The 17,687-nt window shown below is 43.1% G+C and overlaps 1 protein-coding gene across 3 annotated transcripts in view; it reads left to right on the forward strand.

Moving 5' to 3' along the window:
- The window catches only part of LOC135378148 (kinase D-interacting substrate of 220 kDa B-like), a 116,791-nt gene extending 99,744 nt beyond the window's left edge, over positions 1-17,047 (forward strand). For all 3 annotated transcript variants that reach the window (XM_064611057.1, XM_064611058.1, XM_064611059.1), the window contains 5 exons: positions 375-723; positions 7,019-7,155; positions 7,363-7,610; positions 10,053-10,762; positions 15,830-17,047. In XM_064611057.1, the coding sequence (XP_064467127.1) occupies positions 375-723; positions 7,019-7,155; positions 7,363-7,610; positions 10,053-10,762; positions 15,830-16,095 (1,710 nt within the window). In that variant the 3' untranslated portion in view covers positions 16,096-17,047. The remainder of the gene's footprint in view (positions 1-374; positions 724-7,018; positions 7,156-7,362; positions 7,611-10,052; positions 10,763-15,829) is intronic.
- The last annotated feature ends 640 nt before the right edge of the window (positions 17,048-17,687 follow it).

The raw sequence follows: 17,687 nt of genomic DNA on the forward strand, positions 1-17,687 counted from the left end.
TGACAGAAAATTGGTGCATAATTGATAGCATGCTAACTGGGTACTAACTGTAAGTACTAGGTAGATTGTAGAAGTCTGCAAAACAAAACAGGATAAAATTGCTATGAGAAGTCAAACAAAAGCTGAGCAACAAATACAAATGAGAACTACCTTAACTTCTGAACACAGCCGACAACAACGAGCTCACACAGTTTAAATGTATGCCTAAGTAACCTGACTTGTGATAAAAATTAACCTTCAAATGAAGCACGGAGTAAAAAGAAAACAAGTGCTTGCCTTCTGCCAGTGCAACAGCCAGAATCCTTCCATGCCCAAGTGCAATGATAGTGTTGTTCTAGTATTGTCACGCTCATTCTGAACCTTGTCACCCCCAGGAACCCTTCACTGACCAGCTTCACACCCTCTCTGTGGACGGTGTGCAACGCCTACTAGCAGGCCTGGAGGGCATTGACAAGGCTCAAGTGCCTGCATACCAGAAAACTTTGGCGCAACATAACATACATGGACAGGTGTTGCTCACATGCAACATCACGGAGCTACGTAGTGTTCTAAATATGAGCTTTGGTGATTGGGAGCTTTTTAAAATGGCAGTGCTGGCCCTAAGAGAGCAAGAATATCAGCATATGCAGAACAGTGCACCATGCAGTGCACAAGCACCAAATGATGAGCCTCCAGTACCTTTCACAAGAGATCGTGGCCATTCGTTTTCAAGCAGCATATCCTGTGAGTACTATACACTCCTTTCTGTTTCTATGTCTTTCATTGTTGTCTCTATGCCCATATACTACAGTGGACTCTCATTAATTCAAACCCCGACAATTCAAACTTCCTATTAATTGAAAGAAATTTGAAATTTTTGTTTGGCCTGGCTATGTTTGCAGTGTATTGAAAAGTTGCTTAATTCAAACTGCACCTTTGCTTAATTCAAACTCTTTACTCCCTTTTACAACATTCCTGCCAGCAAAAAAACAGCCAACACGATGTTGCTTTCACTAAGCGACGTTGTGTTGGCACTAAACTAATAAAAAGGAAACTTTAAGATGCTGAAAAGGCACCCCTTCTGTGGCTACAGTGACTATACAGACAGTTCAAATCTTCCAGTAAGTGGGTCAGTCTTGCAAGGGAAGTCAAAAGTAGCTTAACGGTTTAGGTTAAAAAATCTTCACGCACAGTGATAGTCCGATTATGTGGTGTGAGGAACAGTGCGGTTTAGTATTAAAGGTGACCAGCAGTATCCATAAGCAGTGTCACTATCCTTCAGCCTACAAGACCACAACAGTATGCCTCCACGACATAATATTCTCTTGTGGCATACATTTAGGTGCATGTCTGATAATTCAAACTTCCGATAACTCAAACAGATATCACTGGTCCCCTGGAGTTTGAACTAATGAGAGTCCACTGTATATTAACACTAAGGACACTATGGTACTCACGCTGCTGAATATTTCTCCTTTACTTTGATCACCTTATGACACCTTCCAATTCGTTGGAGTGGGAGCGTCATGCATTTACTCACGCATAACAAAGGGGATTAGGTAACCCTTGAACTATGGCAGTCATCGAAAAAGCCAGACAGCGGCGGGAATCGAACCGCGCACCCCTTGATTTCCGGTCAAGTGTGCTAACCAATTACACTATGCTTGCATCTGCGGTCCGACGCGCAACCGGCAATTGAGAGGTGTGTGGTTCGAATTCCCCTGCTGTCTGGCATTTTCTACGACTGCCATATTTCAATTGTTCATGTTAGTAGGCTTGCATTCTGTTCGTCAGTCTCTGTGTTTCAGCCTCAGAACCTTGCTTTCCATCGGGATTAGCCATGTTTGTTGCAAAGTGCACGACTTCAAAAGAGAAGTGGTGCAGTTTGCTTCCTCTCCACTCCGCTTTCTGATCCTCAAGTTCACTGATCTCAGTCATCAATTGCATTTTCTGAGTTGCTGTGGTTACGTGCAGCAATGGCATCTGTGACTTCAGAAATCATTTTTAAGGCCCCTGGCTTTCTGCTGTGGCACATTCAAAATTCCGCTGCACCCACTCGTAAATTCCGCGATTTTCCGCGGCAAGGAGTCAACGGCTGCTTGAAGCGGGAAACACTTTACTTTCTTGGATAATGTGGGAACAAAAATATTTGATCAAATTACAGATCCCAAGCACTGTTGTGGCTCAGCATTCCACGATATTTTGTGTTCTCCTCTGACAAAAAGACCTCTCCTCGTCTGTCACCTAGAATCATTTTATGGCAGCTGAAAGACCTTTCAGCATCTACAGAGTTTATAGGAATTGACAAATACTTGATCACAATAGACGCTGAATTCGGAGCTAGCACCCTCATTTCATTCCAAAACCCAATTATGTCGAAGGCTTGAGGAGGTGGGCTGATCTGCTTAAACATTGATGGAGCCAAGTCACGGTCCGCAGACTTCAGGTCCTTGGCTGTCTGCAGATAATGTAGCCATTCTGCCAGGAGGTTTGAACCTTCTGTTTCTATGGCTGGAATGTTCTTGAATTTGGTGAGTTCATGTGACAGAGACCTGATCTGTAGTGGGTCCAAGACCCTCATGCTTTTGAAGAACTGCCAGCTCTCACTGTTTTGAAGGATCTCTTGCTCATCAATCTGCTTGAGACTGATTGCTCACGAAAATTCACAAAGTGCTGATTGACCTTGATGTTTGCCACGTGTTACCATCGTTATCAAACAAGAAGCGTGGCAATATGTGTTGGGAACATGAGGCACAAGATACACGGGCTGCCCGTACGAAACGAAAGTACTTTGATCGGGTCACGCACGCAGCACTGTTGTCAACGTAAATTCTGTCAGTTCTCCAGCGTCATGTACCATCACGTACGTTGGAGCAGTTGAGAGCGTGCGCAGTACGCGTGCGTTTATCTGACGACCTTTGCATGAGCGTGCAATACTGCTCCTGAGACCCTCCACGTCATCGTAACCGTCCACATTGAGCCAATCGTGTCTTTCGACCCAATCAGATTTCTCCAAACTTCCGTGCAAAACCAAGAATTCTGCTAAATTCTTTGCCAAACGAAGGGTTCCGCGATGATGAATTCCGGATTCCACGCGATTCCGAGGAATCACGGAAAACTGAGGGCCTTAATCATTTTGCAAAAAAAGAAAAAAGGAAACAAAGGCTTAAGCCTCAAAATGAAACTGTGCCTGCTTGACAAATTTTATTCAGGCACTCCTGTGGAAAATGGTATTACGAAGTATGGTCTCTTCTCAACTGTTTGTTGATGGAGAGTTGCACATTGCCATGCAAACTGGTGTCAATGAAGTACAACAACAACAACTTTATTACAAGATGATGAATGGGGAGTTTCATCTCCAGGGGCGATACTCTACCCCATTGTTGGTGGTGATGCGAGGAATGAAATAATGAGCCCCTTCAAAATAAGGATCAAAGTCCTATGGTATCCAGAAAGTTGAAGAGAGCTGTGAGGGCAGAGCGTTGGTGGGCTGGATGTGGCCAAGGACCAAGCAATTTTGTGAGAGGGAGGGGGTGAGAGTCCAGCTCGTTAAACGGAGACTCCACACCAAAAACATGTTGGGATAACAGTGCAACATCAATCCGTACCGTATGATATATCAGTGAATACAATTTCACATCCCCAAGTGGCCCAGATGATTAGAAAATGAATATTTTCCTTCAAGTGATTAGGCGCTCCTCCACGGAAAAGCAGTCCAGCAACACTGTGCTTCACCTCACCGGTATTCCTCGTGTATGGCTTTCTGTAGGTTTTGCTGTTACCGATGGCGAATATCTTAGAACGAAATCGAGGAAGCAGACGACCGGTCATCCACGCGACACGAAGAAGTTCCAAAACGCGTGCCCGAAAAACAGCCGGTGGCCCACACGAGACTACCGGTGACGTCACGCATGATACAGGAGGTAGTAGAGGGAACCTTCAGAAGTTTCGGTTTCGTTTTGAGCTTACCAGCTCTTTTGGCAACTAACGAGTCCCCAATTGCCAAACCAACTGTACTATTTCTCATTTCAGAAGAATGTATCGAACTTATTTACACAGCCATTATAACAGTTTCGGATTGTCCCGGAGTCTCCCTTTAAGGGATTCGGAGAGTACGGTTCGGAAAGGTTGGTAGTGTGGGCAATGGAGAAGAATGTGGTCTAGATCTTCTACAGCACCGCAGTGACTGCAGTGGGGAGAGTATTTGTTGATGAAGCACATGTTATTGAGCAATACAGTTCCAACAGTGAGGGCAACTCTGAATATGGCACAGTGGTGGAACAGTGCACAATGGATATATTCATTGATCTCAAAAGGTTTGTGGCCTCACATGGTGTTGGTTTATCTGGTTGTTGAATGAACTTGACTTAAATATGTGTGTTTAAAACTAGGGCCAGCTAAAATGTGTGTAATGTTTGTCCTTCTTCCCTCCCTGTCTCAGGTCCCCACCTGTTGCCATGTCCAGTTCGCATGCCTTAGCCCTTTTGTCAGCTAGAACGTTCTTGTTTTAATGCGTTAGCATTAGGAGTATCCAAATGGAAAAAGCTGTATGTATGTGTGTAAAGGGAATTAAATGGAGTTCAAGATTACCTCAGGTAACCTTCGATAATTAAAGGGTAATTGAGGCTAATTAATGGGTAATTAAATGGAGTGACATATAGTAATTGAAAGTGTTGAACCGGAATTCAAGTATAGACCGGAGGTGGACAACCGGAAGTCAGATTAGATCGGAAGTCGAGTTGGACTGAAAGTGGATACCCGGAAGTCGGGTTTAGACTGGAAAAGATGCTTAATGCTAACGCATTTCTCCCACACTTACCGCTAAATCGCCACTGATTTTTTTTCTATAAACATGCATGTTCGGTGGCATTCTACTTGTACGGCCCCTGTCAACCTTAATAATAACACTAGAAAAAATGTGGTCTCGTTCCCAAGCGTGATTACAGCAACCCTTGCGGCCTTGAGGAAATTTTAATTGAACAGAATTATTCTGTTAGTCTAGCGAATGGATTTTGTTAACTTAACATTCCCCCAGTGAGGGGGGCTGTTATCGCGCTGGGAAATGAGACTGATTTTTTTCCACTGTTATTATTAAGGTTGACTGGAGCTGTACCATTTTACTTGTGTAGACCACGACCATCGTGGTGTAGACATGATTTTGATGGGTGATTTGACAAAAGTTTTTATGTAACAACCAGATTTGGTATTTCCATCGGTGTCTCTATAAACAGGCTTGATTGTTCACGTAACATGGTGTTTCACACAACTTGAACGGAGGCTGAAACCAACAGGATTTGATTAGGAATCATCCTTTGTAAGACGGGATATTTTTGTATTGCCTCTAATTAGTTTATTTATTGAGATTAATTATGTGCATATATGAAGATCAATTTTAGAGCCCAGAAGGAATAGGCAAATCGTAGAGTGCCTTCAGAAACCCCAGATTAAGTTTTTTTGAGAATCTGTCTTTTTGAAATGAAAAATTCTGATAATTTGAAAAAGTCTGATGGTAATAACGCAGATCCAGCACCTTGGTGCGCCCCTCAAGCATGCTGTGAATGAATGAGATCCGCTGGCTGATAGCCTCTCTGGGAAATCGAAATGGAGGAGTCATCGCGGGGCTAGTATTGTGCCACAATATAGTCCTGGATCTGCATTGTTGTGGTGTGCAAATTTAGCACACTTTTTTGGAGCCCGAAAAAAAAGAAGAAAAAGAAACGTGTAAAAGGTACTTAATTGCAAACAACTGAATCCGGGATTTCTGAAGGTGCTCTACGACTTGCTTATTTTCTCCTATCACCAAAATTGATATTTAAAAATGATATCATTACTCTCAATTACTAATTAATTAATTGGTGATGGATGATACAAAAAAATCCTGACTCGGGCAAGACGATTGCCAACCAAATCCCATTGGTACCTGTAGTATCATGCATTTTGCGGTGATGTCCATAACAAGAATGATGCACATGATGTACCATTTTACTAGAGCTGGGTGCAAGAAATGAAGAACATCCTGTATATGTACATGAAAATCGAAGCTGGTTATTGTGATTGTAGCTGTAGCTATAAATAATAATTCCTCTTAGTGCAGATGAATCGCTGTTTCGACTGTGCCTAGCAGTCATTCCGGTTTGTGTGCGTGCCTGTGGCTAACATATCCACTTGTTTATCATGTTTTGCTTTTGATTTCTGGCATAAAGTAAAATTTTTAGAGTACTTAAACACTAAATGACCTGCCAAGTTAAAAATGCACCCAAGTGTCAGTGGGGAACCTCCCAGATAACTTCATATGATTTACACATCGCACATGCATGCACACATATTTTCTGTGTTAGCATGCAAATTATGTTAGCATTCAAATGTACCAAGTGAGCATTTGTATCCTGTGGTGTAGACTTAAAAAATTTTCTGCTGGTGCCATTGTACAAATTTCAATCATTGTCTATTGACGTATGAAAGTGAAGAAATTACATATCAATAAATGACAATACTCAAAGTAATTTTAGAATTACTAATGTTGAAAATTTGCCTTTTTGTTCTGATTTTGCACAGAGGGTCAAGAAGAAAACTAGATGTGTGGTTTATATATCAGGTTTATTATCAGGTATATATCAGGTTTACCTTGTATCTAGATGTGTATTGAGTATATCTCTTGCTCTCTCTGCATTGCCCACAAAATGTCATTGCAACTGTATCAGTATCTACACCTGTGTAACATGAGAGTACAGTATTGAAGGTGTGTTCAACAAGCTGTGAACGATGCTCTATCATTGAAGGTGGCGGAAAGCAAGCAAACGGGAAATTATATTACACACACAAATACTCATTTCCGTATTTTAGTTGTAGGTGGCTTGTTGAACTGTAGAATTTGACTTTGGACATAGAATTTGTGCCTTTGTAGAATTTGGCTAGTAGCCCTTCCTAGTGGTGCCTGTGGGATTATCACAGATTTTTTTCAGTTCTTTTTTCCTATTTTTATTGGAAAATAATGTGTGGCATGTCTTTTGTCTTTCTTGCTATTCTCCCTTGTTTCTAGGTGAGTATCTCGAAACAAAGCCAAAGGAGAAGAATGTTGTAGTGGATAGTACAGACAAGGGTATGGAAAAAAGTGCTGTGCATTCACAAGCATCCACTCGTAGAGGAAACACCTGCAATACTTCAATCGAAAAACAAGTAAACCATTTCTTTCTGCTACCCTAAACAAAGTACGTAACCAGCATTCTGCCTAGCATGTATAATGAAGGCTCTTAAAATGTTTGTGGCTTTGATGAGCATAGCTCCTCAGGTTGTTTGCCATCTTACTCTCTCTTTGACTCTTCAGGTGTATATTGAACCTGATTAAGATCAACACAAAGGTGAATGCTATACTTGTGTTGCTAGGTGACTATGGAGGAGAGTCTTATTGTGGGTGCCTTGGAAACTCTAAGTGAGGAAGCAATGGAAGACACTATAGAAGAGAGCATGGTGCCTCATCCTGGGTTCCCTCACTCCCAGGCCTTAAGCCCTATTTTGTCTGATCCTGGGGAACAGGAGGATGGTACTGGAGGTGGCTCAGGACATAAGCGGGAACCAGAAGTAGACTTTGTTTATCTGAAGATGCTCCATGGTTCACCAGGTCACAAATACAGGTATTCAACAGTAATACATATAACATCCTTGTTGAATGTTTTGCAAGTCCTAACGTTACCTTTAACCAGTTTATTCTTGCTTCGCCCTCAGGGATTCCTGAACCTAGTGCGCTTCAAAGGGCCCTCTCTCTGATTATCGAAGCACACTCTATCACAGCACGTTCCCTTGCTGCTCTTTCCACCCAAGGGTGTGCTAGACCACCCTCTTCAAAGAGGGAGCTTCAAACAGAGCAGACGCCTGTGGCAGCATTGTTGTTTAACTCGCAGGATACATAATTTTCTTAAGAAAAGGCAACGAGATTGTACAGTGGAGACAGTTGCATAACTGCAGCAACAAGATAGGGCCTCTTGAAAGTGCACCGAGCTCTAGGGATCCCCAAGGGCAGAGCGAATATGGCAGTAAATCGTGTTGGAAGAGGCATGATATGATCAGTGATTCATCAAACCATCAAAGATCATTCATCAGCTCTCTTACGTCAGAACTGTTCAGTTATAGTTGAGCTTTTGGCAGAAACGAGCATGATCTTCACACGGGGCTCTGACCAGATAGCAGAGTCCTTCTCAAGTACATGAGCATAGTGCAGGGACCTTCCCTTAGAATTGGAAGTAGGGCGGACCATGAACCCTGTTGGCCTTCTCATCTCTCTCACCTCACGGCCACCCTCATTGCTGCCCTTCAGCTCTTGTACCATGGTCATAACACTAGCCTTGGTCTTGAAGGGACTATGAAACAACCTTTTCTCATTTTTGATTCGCAGAAGAGATGTTCTTGAACAAACAGCTGAAGATTTACATTTGCAAGCGAGCGGTTTTCTCACGAGAAAATTTAAACAAAGTACCGAAGTTATATAAAGCTAATGCTCCAGGCAATGTGCCACGGCAAGCAGCGGCAGGAGTGCCGCTGAGTGAAACTTGACCCTGCCACCGCTATACATCATTACGCCACCGACATCACCGCCATGCACCAAATGGAATGCCAATGATTGGTCACTGCTCCTTTTTGTGAACCTTGTGAATCCCAACGTAAGCAGGCACACGGAACATATCTAGTTGATGGTAAGTGAGAGGAGAAACACGGAGGAGAGGCCCAGAGGTGATTTCAGGTGTGTGTGGTTGAAAAACTGCACACTTTAGTTTGGAAGAAATACTGGTGCACAAGATTCTCGACAGGACGAACCATTTTCAGCTAACATTTTATGGAGTTTTCGGAAAATTTCATAGTCGCTTTAAGTGAGATAGAAAAGAAAGTTGAAGACACAGGAATAAACTGCATCATCGCCAGTCATTGTCCGTCTGTCAGTTGCAACATAGCATATGCTGTACTAGCATGGCACCTGCAGCCGTGCTCAACTAGGACGAGACTAAGAAAAGCAGGGGCCAGCAGCAGCTGAGGTGTGCCAAAGTGTTGATTAGGCCCCTTTCCCCTGACCTTCACATATCAAGTGCCCCAATCTTCGACAAAAATAAAATGATAAGTCACCTGCACCCTCATGGAGGCCCCTCTACGTCAGCTTTAGTTTGAGGCAAAATAATACTTGGATTTACTGTGGGGCATACACAGGCAGTGGGAGAGGGGGTAGGGCGTAATTAATAGGCATTGAGAAGATGTTACGGTTGCCACCAACATGGAAGGAAGCCAAGTGTCAGAAAATTGTGAGGCACTAACAGTTATTAAAACTACTTTGCCTCAATTCTGTTAATGCGTTCAGAAGAAACAAATTGTTGGAGTCACTGTTGGTGACCTATATTGATATTGTTGATTGCCAATACATGCCCTGCAAAGAACATTTGCCTTGTGTCTCACACCTCTGAGATGTGAGCCGTGGCTACTACATTGATGAACATTCTGCTACCAAGTTACCTCTTTTCATTCCTATCAGATTTTCACGCCTGTACAATAATTTGATTCCTGAATCCCGTCCACTTCCCAGCATGGGCATGAAGAACACTCAGCCTACTTGGACATCCCATTGGGATGAAATTATTGGCAGTGTTCAGAAGCTTTGTCCTGAGGACAATGGAGCGTCTGCCATGGCATAGCCATTCTTGTTCAGCATAGAAACAGGATACAAGCAAGCTGGTGTAGGCTGGCTGTTGGTAAACTTTTCCTAGCAAATGTTTTAATTACTACCCAAATGGGTACATCTTTCTTTCGTTTTCCCTCTTACTGTTGTCCGCATCTCAATTTACATTCTACATGTATAACTTGGTGGCCGTCCAAGCTTTCATCCTTCAACATGATGTACATAGCATTTTCCAAAAGAAAGATAGGGATCCAAGTGTGATACCTAAATCTCTAGGTGTTAAGAAATATGACACATAATCCATTTAGAAATGTGAATGGTATCTGCTTTTGATCTACTCTTACCGAAAACTCAGCAATACAATCTTGCATAGCTGCAGTGGCGTGAATTTTGTTTCATGTGTTCCTCAACTTTGCAGTTTTGCACCACTTTCTGCATCTGTGCCTGAACACGAATGGGGCGTCCAAGGATCCATCCCACCTGTCTACTATGGTTCTGAACTAATGCCTGATCCGTACCTAAACTCAAACTTTGCTGCCGGAGTGTCTGCCCCACCCTCCATAGCTTCAAGTCCCAATGCACCCCCAGCACATTCCTTTGCTACCATAGATTCCACCAATCTGAGATCAAGAACTAAACAAAATGAAACTGTGGTAACGCACAACCAACCGGAAAAGGACGCAACCAAAGAGGCCAAGACGAGTGGATTGCTCGACCACTGGAAGGGTAGCCATAAAAAGAGCGAGGCCGTGGCCGAACGTCACGGGCTTGACAGTTTAAACCCAGCAAATGAACGGAGTGTGGATGAGAGCACGCCACTCATCGAGAGGCCGCGAGTGTTGCCGCAGGCATCAATGTCTGTGCATTCCAGAGATGCAGAAGACTTGTCACGCAGAGAAAGGGAGTTCATCCACCCCATCAAACCTCGGGAAGGGAAAAGGTCGAATTTTGAGCGCCAGTTCTCTGTGGACGAGAGATCTGACACCGAGCTGGAACCTCTGGCAACACGAGCTGGATCAGACGAGAAGCTGTCTTCCTCCTCGATGGGATCGTTGCATGGTGAGAAGGCAGCTAGAGTGGACGTTACACAGACACCACATACAACCGCCAAGGTGGTATTGCCACAAGGTATGCCCCCTTTCCTTTTTGAATGTTGTATGGCCCTATTTGTCATTTTTGACAACTGTGAACATGCATCCGGCTCCCATTTTTAATGAGTCCTGTACTTTTGAATCACGGTTGAGTACCGAAGTTAGTCATGCTCAGAGTTAATGACTCCTTGTTATATCGGTGGCCAGTTCATTATATTTCACATTGTGTCAAGCAGTTCGAATCACAATCTGGAGGCACATGTGGTTGTTGGCGCACATAACCAATATAAGAGCAGGTTGTGCTTCATCTACCGTTGAGCTTCTTACGTCGTACCTTTACTCCACTTGTACTTTACTCCCCAGTTTGAACCAGCAAAAAACTGAAAATTGAAATTTGTTAGGCGAGGAAGATGAAGGTCGTGTTTAAAAAGTGTCAAGCTAGGCATCTCTAAGTACTCAGAAATCAAGTAGTTGATGAATTGGACTTTCTAACAAAAGTTCCATGAATAACATAACACCCACAAAGAAAGCTGACGGTCTCTCTCTTGTTGAAACAAGACATAATATGATAGCATTGCTGCTGATTCGCTTAACTGCTGAGAAATTACATGGATAATTTAAAATTATGGAAACACTTCACTGAGCACAGCACTCACTGCCCGGGAGTGTATGGTGGACTTTTCTCTTGTTGCGCCTTGGCATGTTTTTTCTTCTGCTCGATCTTCGGTTCTTCAGTGAGAGGTCGTTTTCATGGTCGTTCCATGATCACCTTTTGTAGAAAAACACAGTAAACATAAGTGGTATTATACCTAGGGCTTAACTTTTTTTGGTTATATTTTTCAGCAACATCTGGGGGGAGGTAAATATCGGGTTATATTTGGCTTCAATAATTTGGGTGTAATCAGGTTGAATGTTCTGAACCTGATTCAACCCAATTGTGGTTGAACCCGCTTCAATCACATGTAAATCTTCGGTTTACTCGGCATAATACACACGACACACCAGTATACACAGAGTATCAATATTTAGTCCATGCATCTGAGAGGCACCATAGTCTCTGTCTTGACAGTTTCTATGAGCATATTTACGCATTTACAACACAGTTTCCAAAGTTCTGTGTTAGTTGTGGTGACTTCGGATCCCCCTGGTTCAGCAGGTTTTGGGGAAATATCGGCTTAAACCCTGTTTTTGCTTATTTGAATTGCGGGGTAAATATTGGGCCTAATGGGGTATAACCCTAAAAATAAAAAGTCAGGCCCTAATTGTACTGAAGTTTTTGGGAAATTTTTTTTTCTAAATTTGGGGAGTAAAATTCGGGTAAATAAACGTGCTCTAAATTCATGCAAATTTGGGTGGAAAAACTTCCAGTACGCTAAATTCGGGGAGAAATGGAGCTCAATTACTCAAACTAACTGAGCTGGTTCGCTGCAAATGGTGATGTAAGTGTGTTTGCTGCCAAACAAGGTAGTCTACATTCCTACAGATATCTCAGTGAGGGCAATTTGCCGGATGAAAATCAAGGTTTCACCCTAAAGAGGCAACCTTCAATTCGGGGTGTAAATTCGGGGAAGAATCGTGTTAAACCCTAAAACTTCAGGCTCTACTTATACTGTACCATCCAACAACAACTTTATTGTCAGATGATGAATGGGGAGTTTCATCGCCAGGGGCGATACTCTACCCGATTGCTGGTACCCGTAGTACTGCTGGTACCCCATTGCATTGTACCATCCACTCCTGAACCCAGAACAAGATAGTTTGATAGTTTACTTCTAGCTGCGCCGGCAGAGAATTTGCAAGCTGCATATAGGCTGCTTCAGTACGGTACCCGTGACACAATTTATCTCATCTCAGCTCTACTAGAGAGATTTTACTCATATCACACAGACAATCCTGGGGGTACCACAATAATGTCATCGTATTAAAAAGAGAATTTGATTGATAGTGTTATTTGGGTCCAGACAGAACAAGATGGCTCCAACAGTTTATACTACATGTTGCCTTAACATGGTGAACTTGTTTTAAAGGTACTGTCCCATCCACTTCTCTGTCCATGTCTTTAGCACTAGTTCACCATGTTAGACATGTTAGAGGAAAGTGTGAGGGGATTTGTTCCTGTACTTCGTTCCGTCAGAGAGGCAGACCGAGCCATTTTGTTAAGCTTCGTAAGCCATCTCATGACGCTACACTATATTTACACACATATATATATATATATGTTTACAATTTGATCGTGCACTCCCAGCCAAGGACAGCTGTTTCGCTCTACTTGGAGCTCGTCAGCCTGGCGTAGGGAAGTGACACGATCTTGGGTCGGCACAACAGTGCGTCTCGGCAAGACGTCAATGTTCCACGGTGACGACGCCACCTGTGGAGGCCGCAGTGTAAGCCAGCAAGTACATATAAAAAGTAAAAAAATAGCCGAAGCTCTGTAGCTGCACGTTGAGCATATGTTTACAATTTGATCGTGCACTCCCAGCCAAGGACAGCTGTTTCGCTCTACTTGGAGCTCGTCAGCCTGGCGTAGGGAAGTGACACGATCTTGGGTCGGCACAACAGTGCGTTTCGGCGAGACGTCAATGTTCCACAGTGACGACGCCACCTGTGGAGGCCGCAGTGCAAGCCAGCAAGTACATATAAAAAGTAAAAAAATAGCCGAAGCTCTGTAGCTGCACGTTGAGCATATGTTTACAATTTGATCGTGCACTCCCAGCCAAGGACAGCTGTTTCGCTCTACTTGGAGCTCGTCAGCCTGGCGTAGGGAAGTGACACGATCTTGGGTCGGCACAACAGTGCGTCTGGGAGTGCACGATCAAATTGTAAACATATGCTCAACGTGCAGCTACAGAGCTTCGGCTATTTTTTTACTTTTTATATGTACTTGCTGGCTTGCACTGCGGCCTCCACAGGTGGCGTCGTCACCGTGGAACATTGACGTCTCGCCGAGATGCACTGTTGTGCCGACCCAAGATCGTGTCACCTCCCTACGCCAGGCTGAAGAGCTCCAAGTAGAGCGAAACAGCTGTCCTTGGCTGGGAGTGCACGATCAAATTGTAAACATATGCTCAACGTGCAGCTACAGAGCTTCGGCTATTTTTTTACTTTTTATATGTACTTGCTGGCTTGCACTGCGGCCTCCACAGGTGGCGTCGTCACCATGGAACATTGACGTCTCGCCGAGACGCACTGTTGTGCCGACCCAAGATCGTGTCACTTCCCTACGCCAGGCTGACGAGCTCCAAGTAGAGCGAAACAGCTGTCCTTGGCTGGGAGTGCACGATCAAATTGTAAACATATGCTCAAGGTGCAGCTACAGAGCTTCGGCTATTTTTTACTTTATATATATATATATATATATATAATGAAGAGGGGGAAAAGCCATTAAAAAAATAAGTAAATGACGCTAGACGTGTTCGAAATTCAAACTTACAGTTTAAGATGGCTTCTATGGCTGCACGTAGAGAAACAGATACTCATGGAACGATGCGACAGCACCAGAGGACACGTGTTTCGCCGTGTTTACGGCTCGTCAGCCCTGGGTATCTGCGCATCGTTCGGGATTTATATATATATATATATATATATATATATATATATATATATATAGGGTTCTGGGTTTTCGTAGTTTGGTTTTTGACATATACAAAGGATGTTTTTCAGAGTTTTTTTGTTCCAAGGATTCAGAGTTTTTCATCTTTTATTTATCATATCTCTGTTAATATCCAAAGTTCGGAGAAAAAGCTACAGCTGTGAAACGACATATTCACAAAAAGAATGAGACGCTGCCTCCCCAAAATGCTCACTGTCATGCTGCGGAACTTGCAGACGACGACATATATATCACGACCACCTGGCAACATGAACACCTCGGTATCCTGGTACTAATCCTCTACATTATCGTTATTCAGCTTTCGCTTGCGTCCGATCATGTTGGAAGTCAAGCTTTTAGAACTTCAGCATTCCTTTTTTTTTTCTTTCCTTCATCTTCAGCGCTCCAGGTGAACGAATACAAAAAATCGATCAAACTGCCATTTCGATCAAACGGCATTCGATCAAATGTCCCGAGACCGTGTGCAGATAAAGCCATGCTCTAGAGTCTAAATTTTTCCATCTCTAGTACACTCGTGCATCCCACAGCTGGGCACTAAGCTACTCTAAAAAAAAGAGGCTGATGTACATGAAAATAAAAAAGAGACAAACATTTTTGAGGGCAGAATGTTGGACGAGTTGGTGAAAACACATGGGAAAACTAAATAGCATGACAAGACAAAGACACAAGAAGAGAGTGCGGATAGGGTGAGCGCTAACTTGCAACTGGAAGCTTGTTGGAAAACATAGCCCACACGTGACAGCCCCCCTACCCCACACACCAAAACGGATCAGGAGGAACAACAGTAACCATAATCCGAAAAGGCAGTGCCCCCCCCCTCTCAAAATCACTTACAGTGCATGAAGCGCTGAAGCACACTTCGTCACCACACTGGTGGATGCATGCAGCCTCCAAGATTTTACGCTCTTTTCTTCAGTACTTTGACCAAGAACCAAGGCCTGATCTAGTATGGGACGACACGTAGAGGCTTTGCAATACTCCAGCAAAGAAACATATGCTTTGCATGGCTTTCACTTTGTGTCTCAGTTTCACATTTTCTACTTTTTACGAGTACATGTAACGGAAAGGGAGATTCTGCAGCCTAGATGTGTAAGGATGATCTTTTTCTTCTCCCTAGTGCGGCACAATCAGTACTCTACTACCAAAATGGTAGCCAGTATGGTAGATGTGCAGCAGTCATGATAGCATGATAGCATGATGCAGTCTGTCAACAAAACAACAACAAGGAAGAAAAAAAAACGAAAAGAAAAAACATTTCCATATCGTATGGTAGGCCTTCGACCAAATGCTTCTATTCTTCTCTAACGCCGTAGCTACAGACTGCATAAGTAGCATCCAATTTTACCCTGATGCCATAAGCACTGTATTGTATTCCACTTTCTTATGTAGTGACAGTCTCGTATATGGGTTGTATTTGACATTTGTCCGTTGCACTTGTGTAGAGTAACATACTTTCAACTGATAAGCAAACCTTGTTTTACGGTGTCGCTACAGAAGGTCCATCACCAAACGTGGAGCAGACACCAGAAGCTGAAGTGGCTGGCCCATCACGCAGTTCATCCTTTAAGCTGCCACCACTCATAAGTAGGACATTCCTCCAGAAGTCAACCCAAAATAAAGGTGAAAAGAAGCGACCAGAATTTACAAAAGCTCACACCTATGAGGGTCCGACGGAATCATCCACGGATGCTATTGCCATAGAAGGCAAGAGGAAGGAAAAAACGGACCATGCGTACTCCAGCACTGAGACCATAATCTAAACTGACTTCAGCAACTTTCAGTGTGCATGTTTTTAGGCAGTGAGACCAAAGACACCTGTAATGGAGATGTATGGGATAGTTATTAGCATTCTTCAAGTATGTGCACTAAATTAGCCTATCATTTTGGTGTACTCTATTATCGTGCACTGTAATATGTCTTCAACAATGGTATGTTAGTTGCTCGCAGAGCAAATATGATTGTTACATATGTGTTACCTTCACGTGTCATGCTAGTATTGAAACATCTTTGTAATGTGACTTCTGAGGAGGTTTCTTCCTGGGGCATACAGATTTTTTGTGCATGAAGTTTCAAAATTTGTTACACACTGAACAAAGCTTGTAATGTACGGTGGAACTTCTTCATTTTAAATTCATTTGCAGTCGCTAAATAATTATAATGCCAATATTTATTCGAAGCAAGTTCGAAATCTTGTCTTGAACATTATTGTGCTTTCCTAAACGAGCAGCACAAACACAAATTATTCCTGCCATGTGAACAGATACTCCTTTGGATACACGTGTCAGTCTACACTTGTTCACAGCGGAAACTCTGCATAACTTAGTGTCAGCAGCCAAAAGTACAATTGTCCTTTGTTATATGTTATGATATCAGTTTTCTATCATAACACTGTCTCTTTGTTATTTCATCACTTAGACAGGGGGCGTCTGACAAGGCCGTACGCCTAGCTGTTGCTCAAAAGAAGCTCAGCTTCCGTAAGCATAGTATTACTAAAAGTTGACTTTTTTTTTATTAGCATAAAGCCTCTACCATGTTCAAAAGTTCTGCAGACATTATCTCTGAAAAGACTTATGACTATACGTTTCAGCGTATGACTTGCATGACTAGTGTCCCTTGAGTGCCATTGTAACATTGCTTTCATTTTAATCGCACTACAAACACTTTGTATACAGGGTGTCCCAGAAAATGTGTCATTGAATTTTAATAAAAAAACTACGCCACATAGAATCATGCAGTCAGCAGCATTTGTTCTTACTAGGTTTTGGCCACCTCCTGATGTGCATGTCATGTAACCTAAGTTTAATTATGTAAATTTTTGCGAACTGAACTCGGAAATTTGCCAAGTAAAGGTCACTCTTTTACCCCACCAATGTGCAGAGCGTGCCGAATTTACTCAAATCAATTATAATTGTCAGGAATATTGAGGAGCTATCGTATCAGAAAAAATAGCCGAAAGTCATGCTCTATGGAGCTCGCAGAGGATAGCGCGTGACAAATCTTTCAGCGAAATAATTGTCAGTCAGACGAAAGGAGGTTGGAAACCCAACCCACACTGGCATAGTAGAAGGAGATAACATAGACATAGCTTATCGCGTCTGGCTTTGGCTGAGACCACACCTTCCCTCTCCCAATTTCAGGAACTGTCACTTTTTCTGCTGTCACTCTGTGGGCTGGGTTTCCAACCTCCTTTCGTCGGACTGACAGCGATTGCGCTCAAAATGTTCTCGCACGTTATACTCAAGTGCCCCGAGAAGCATGATGTTCGGCTATTCTTCCCAATAGGAGCGATCCTGAATATCACTGTCAATTATCATGAATTTGGTAAATTCGGCACACTCTCCATGTTGGTGGG

The sequence above is a fragment of the Ornithodoros turicata genome, chromosome 1, assembly GCF_037126465.1.
Source record: "Ornithodoros turicata isolate Travis chromosome 1, ASM3712646v1, whole genome shotgun sequence".
NCBI lineage: Eukaryota > Metazoa > Arthropoda > Arachnida > Ixodida > Argasidae > Ornithodoros > Ornithodoros turicata.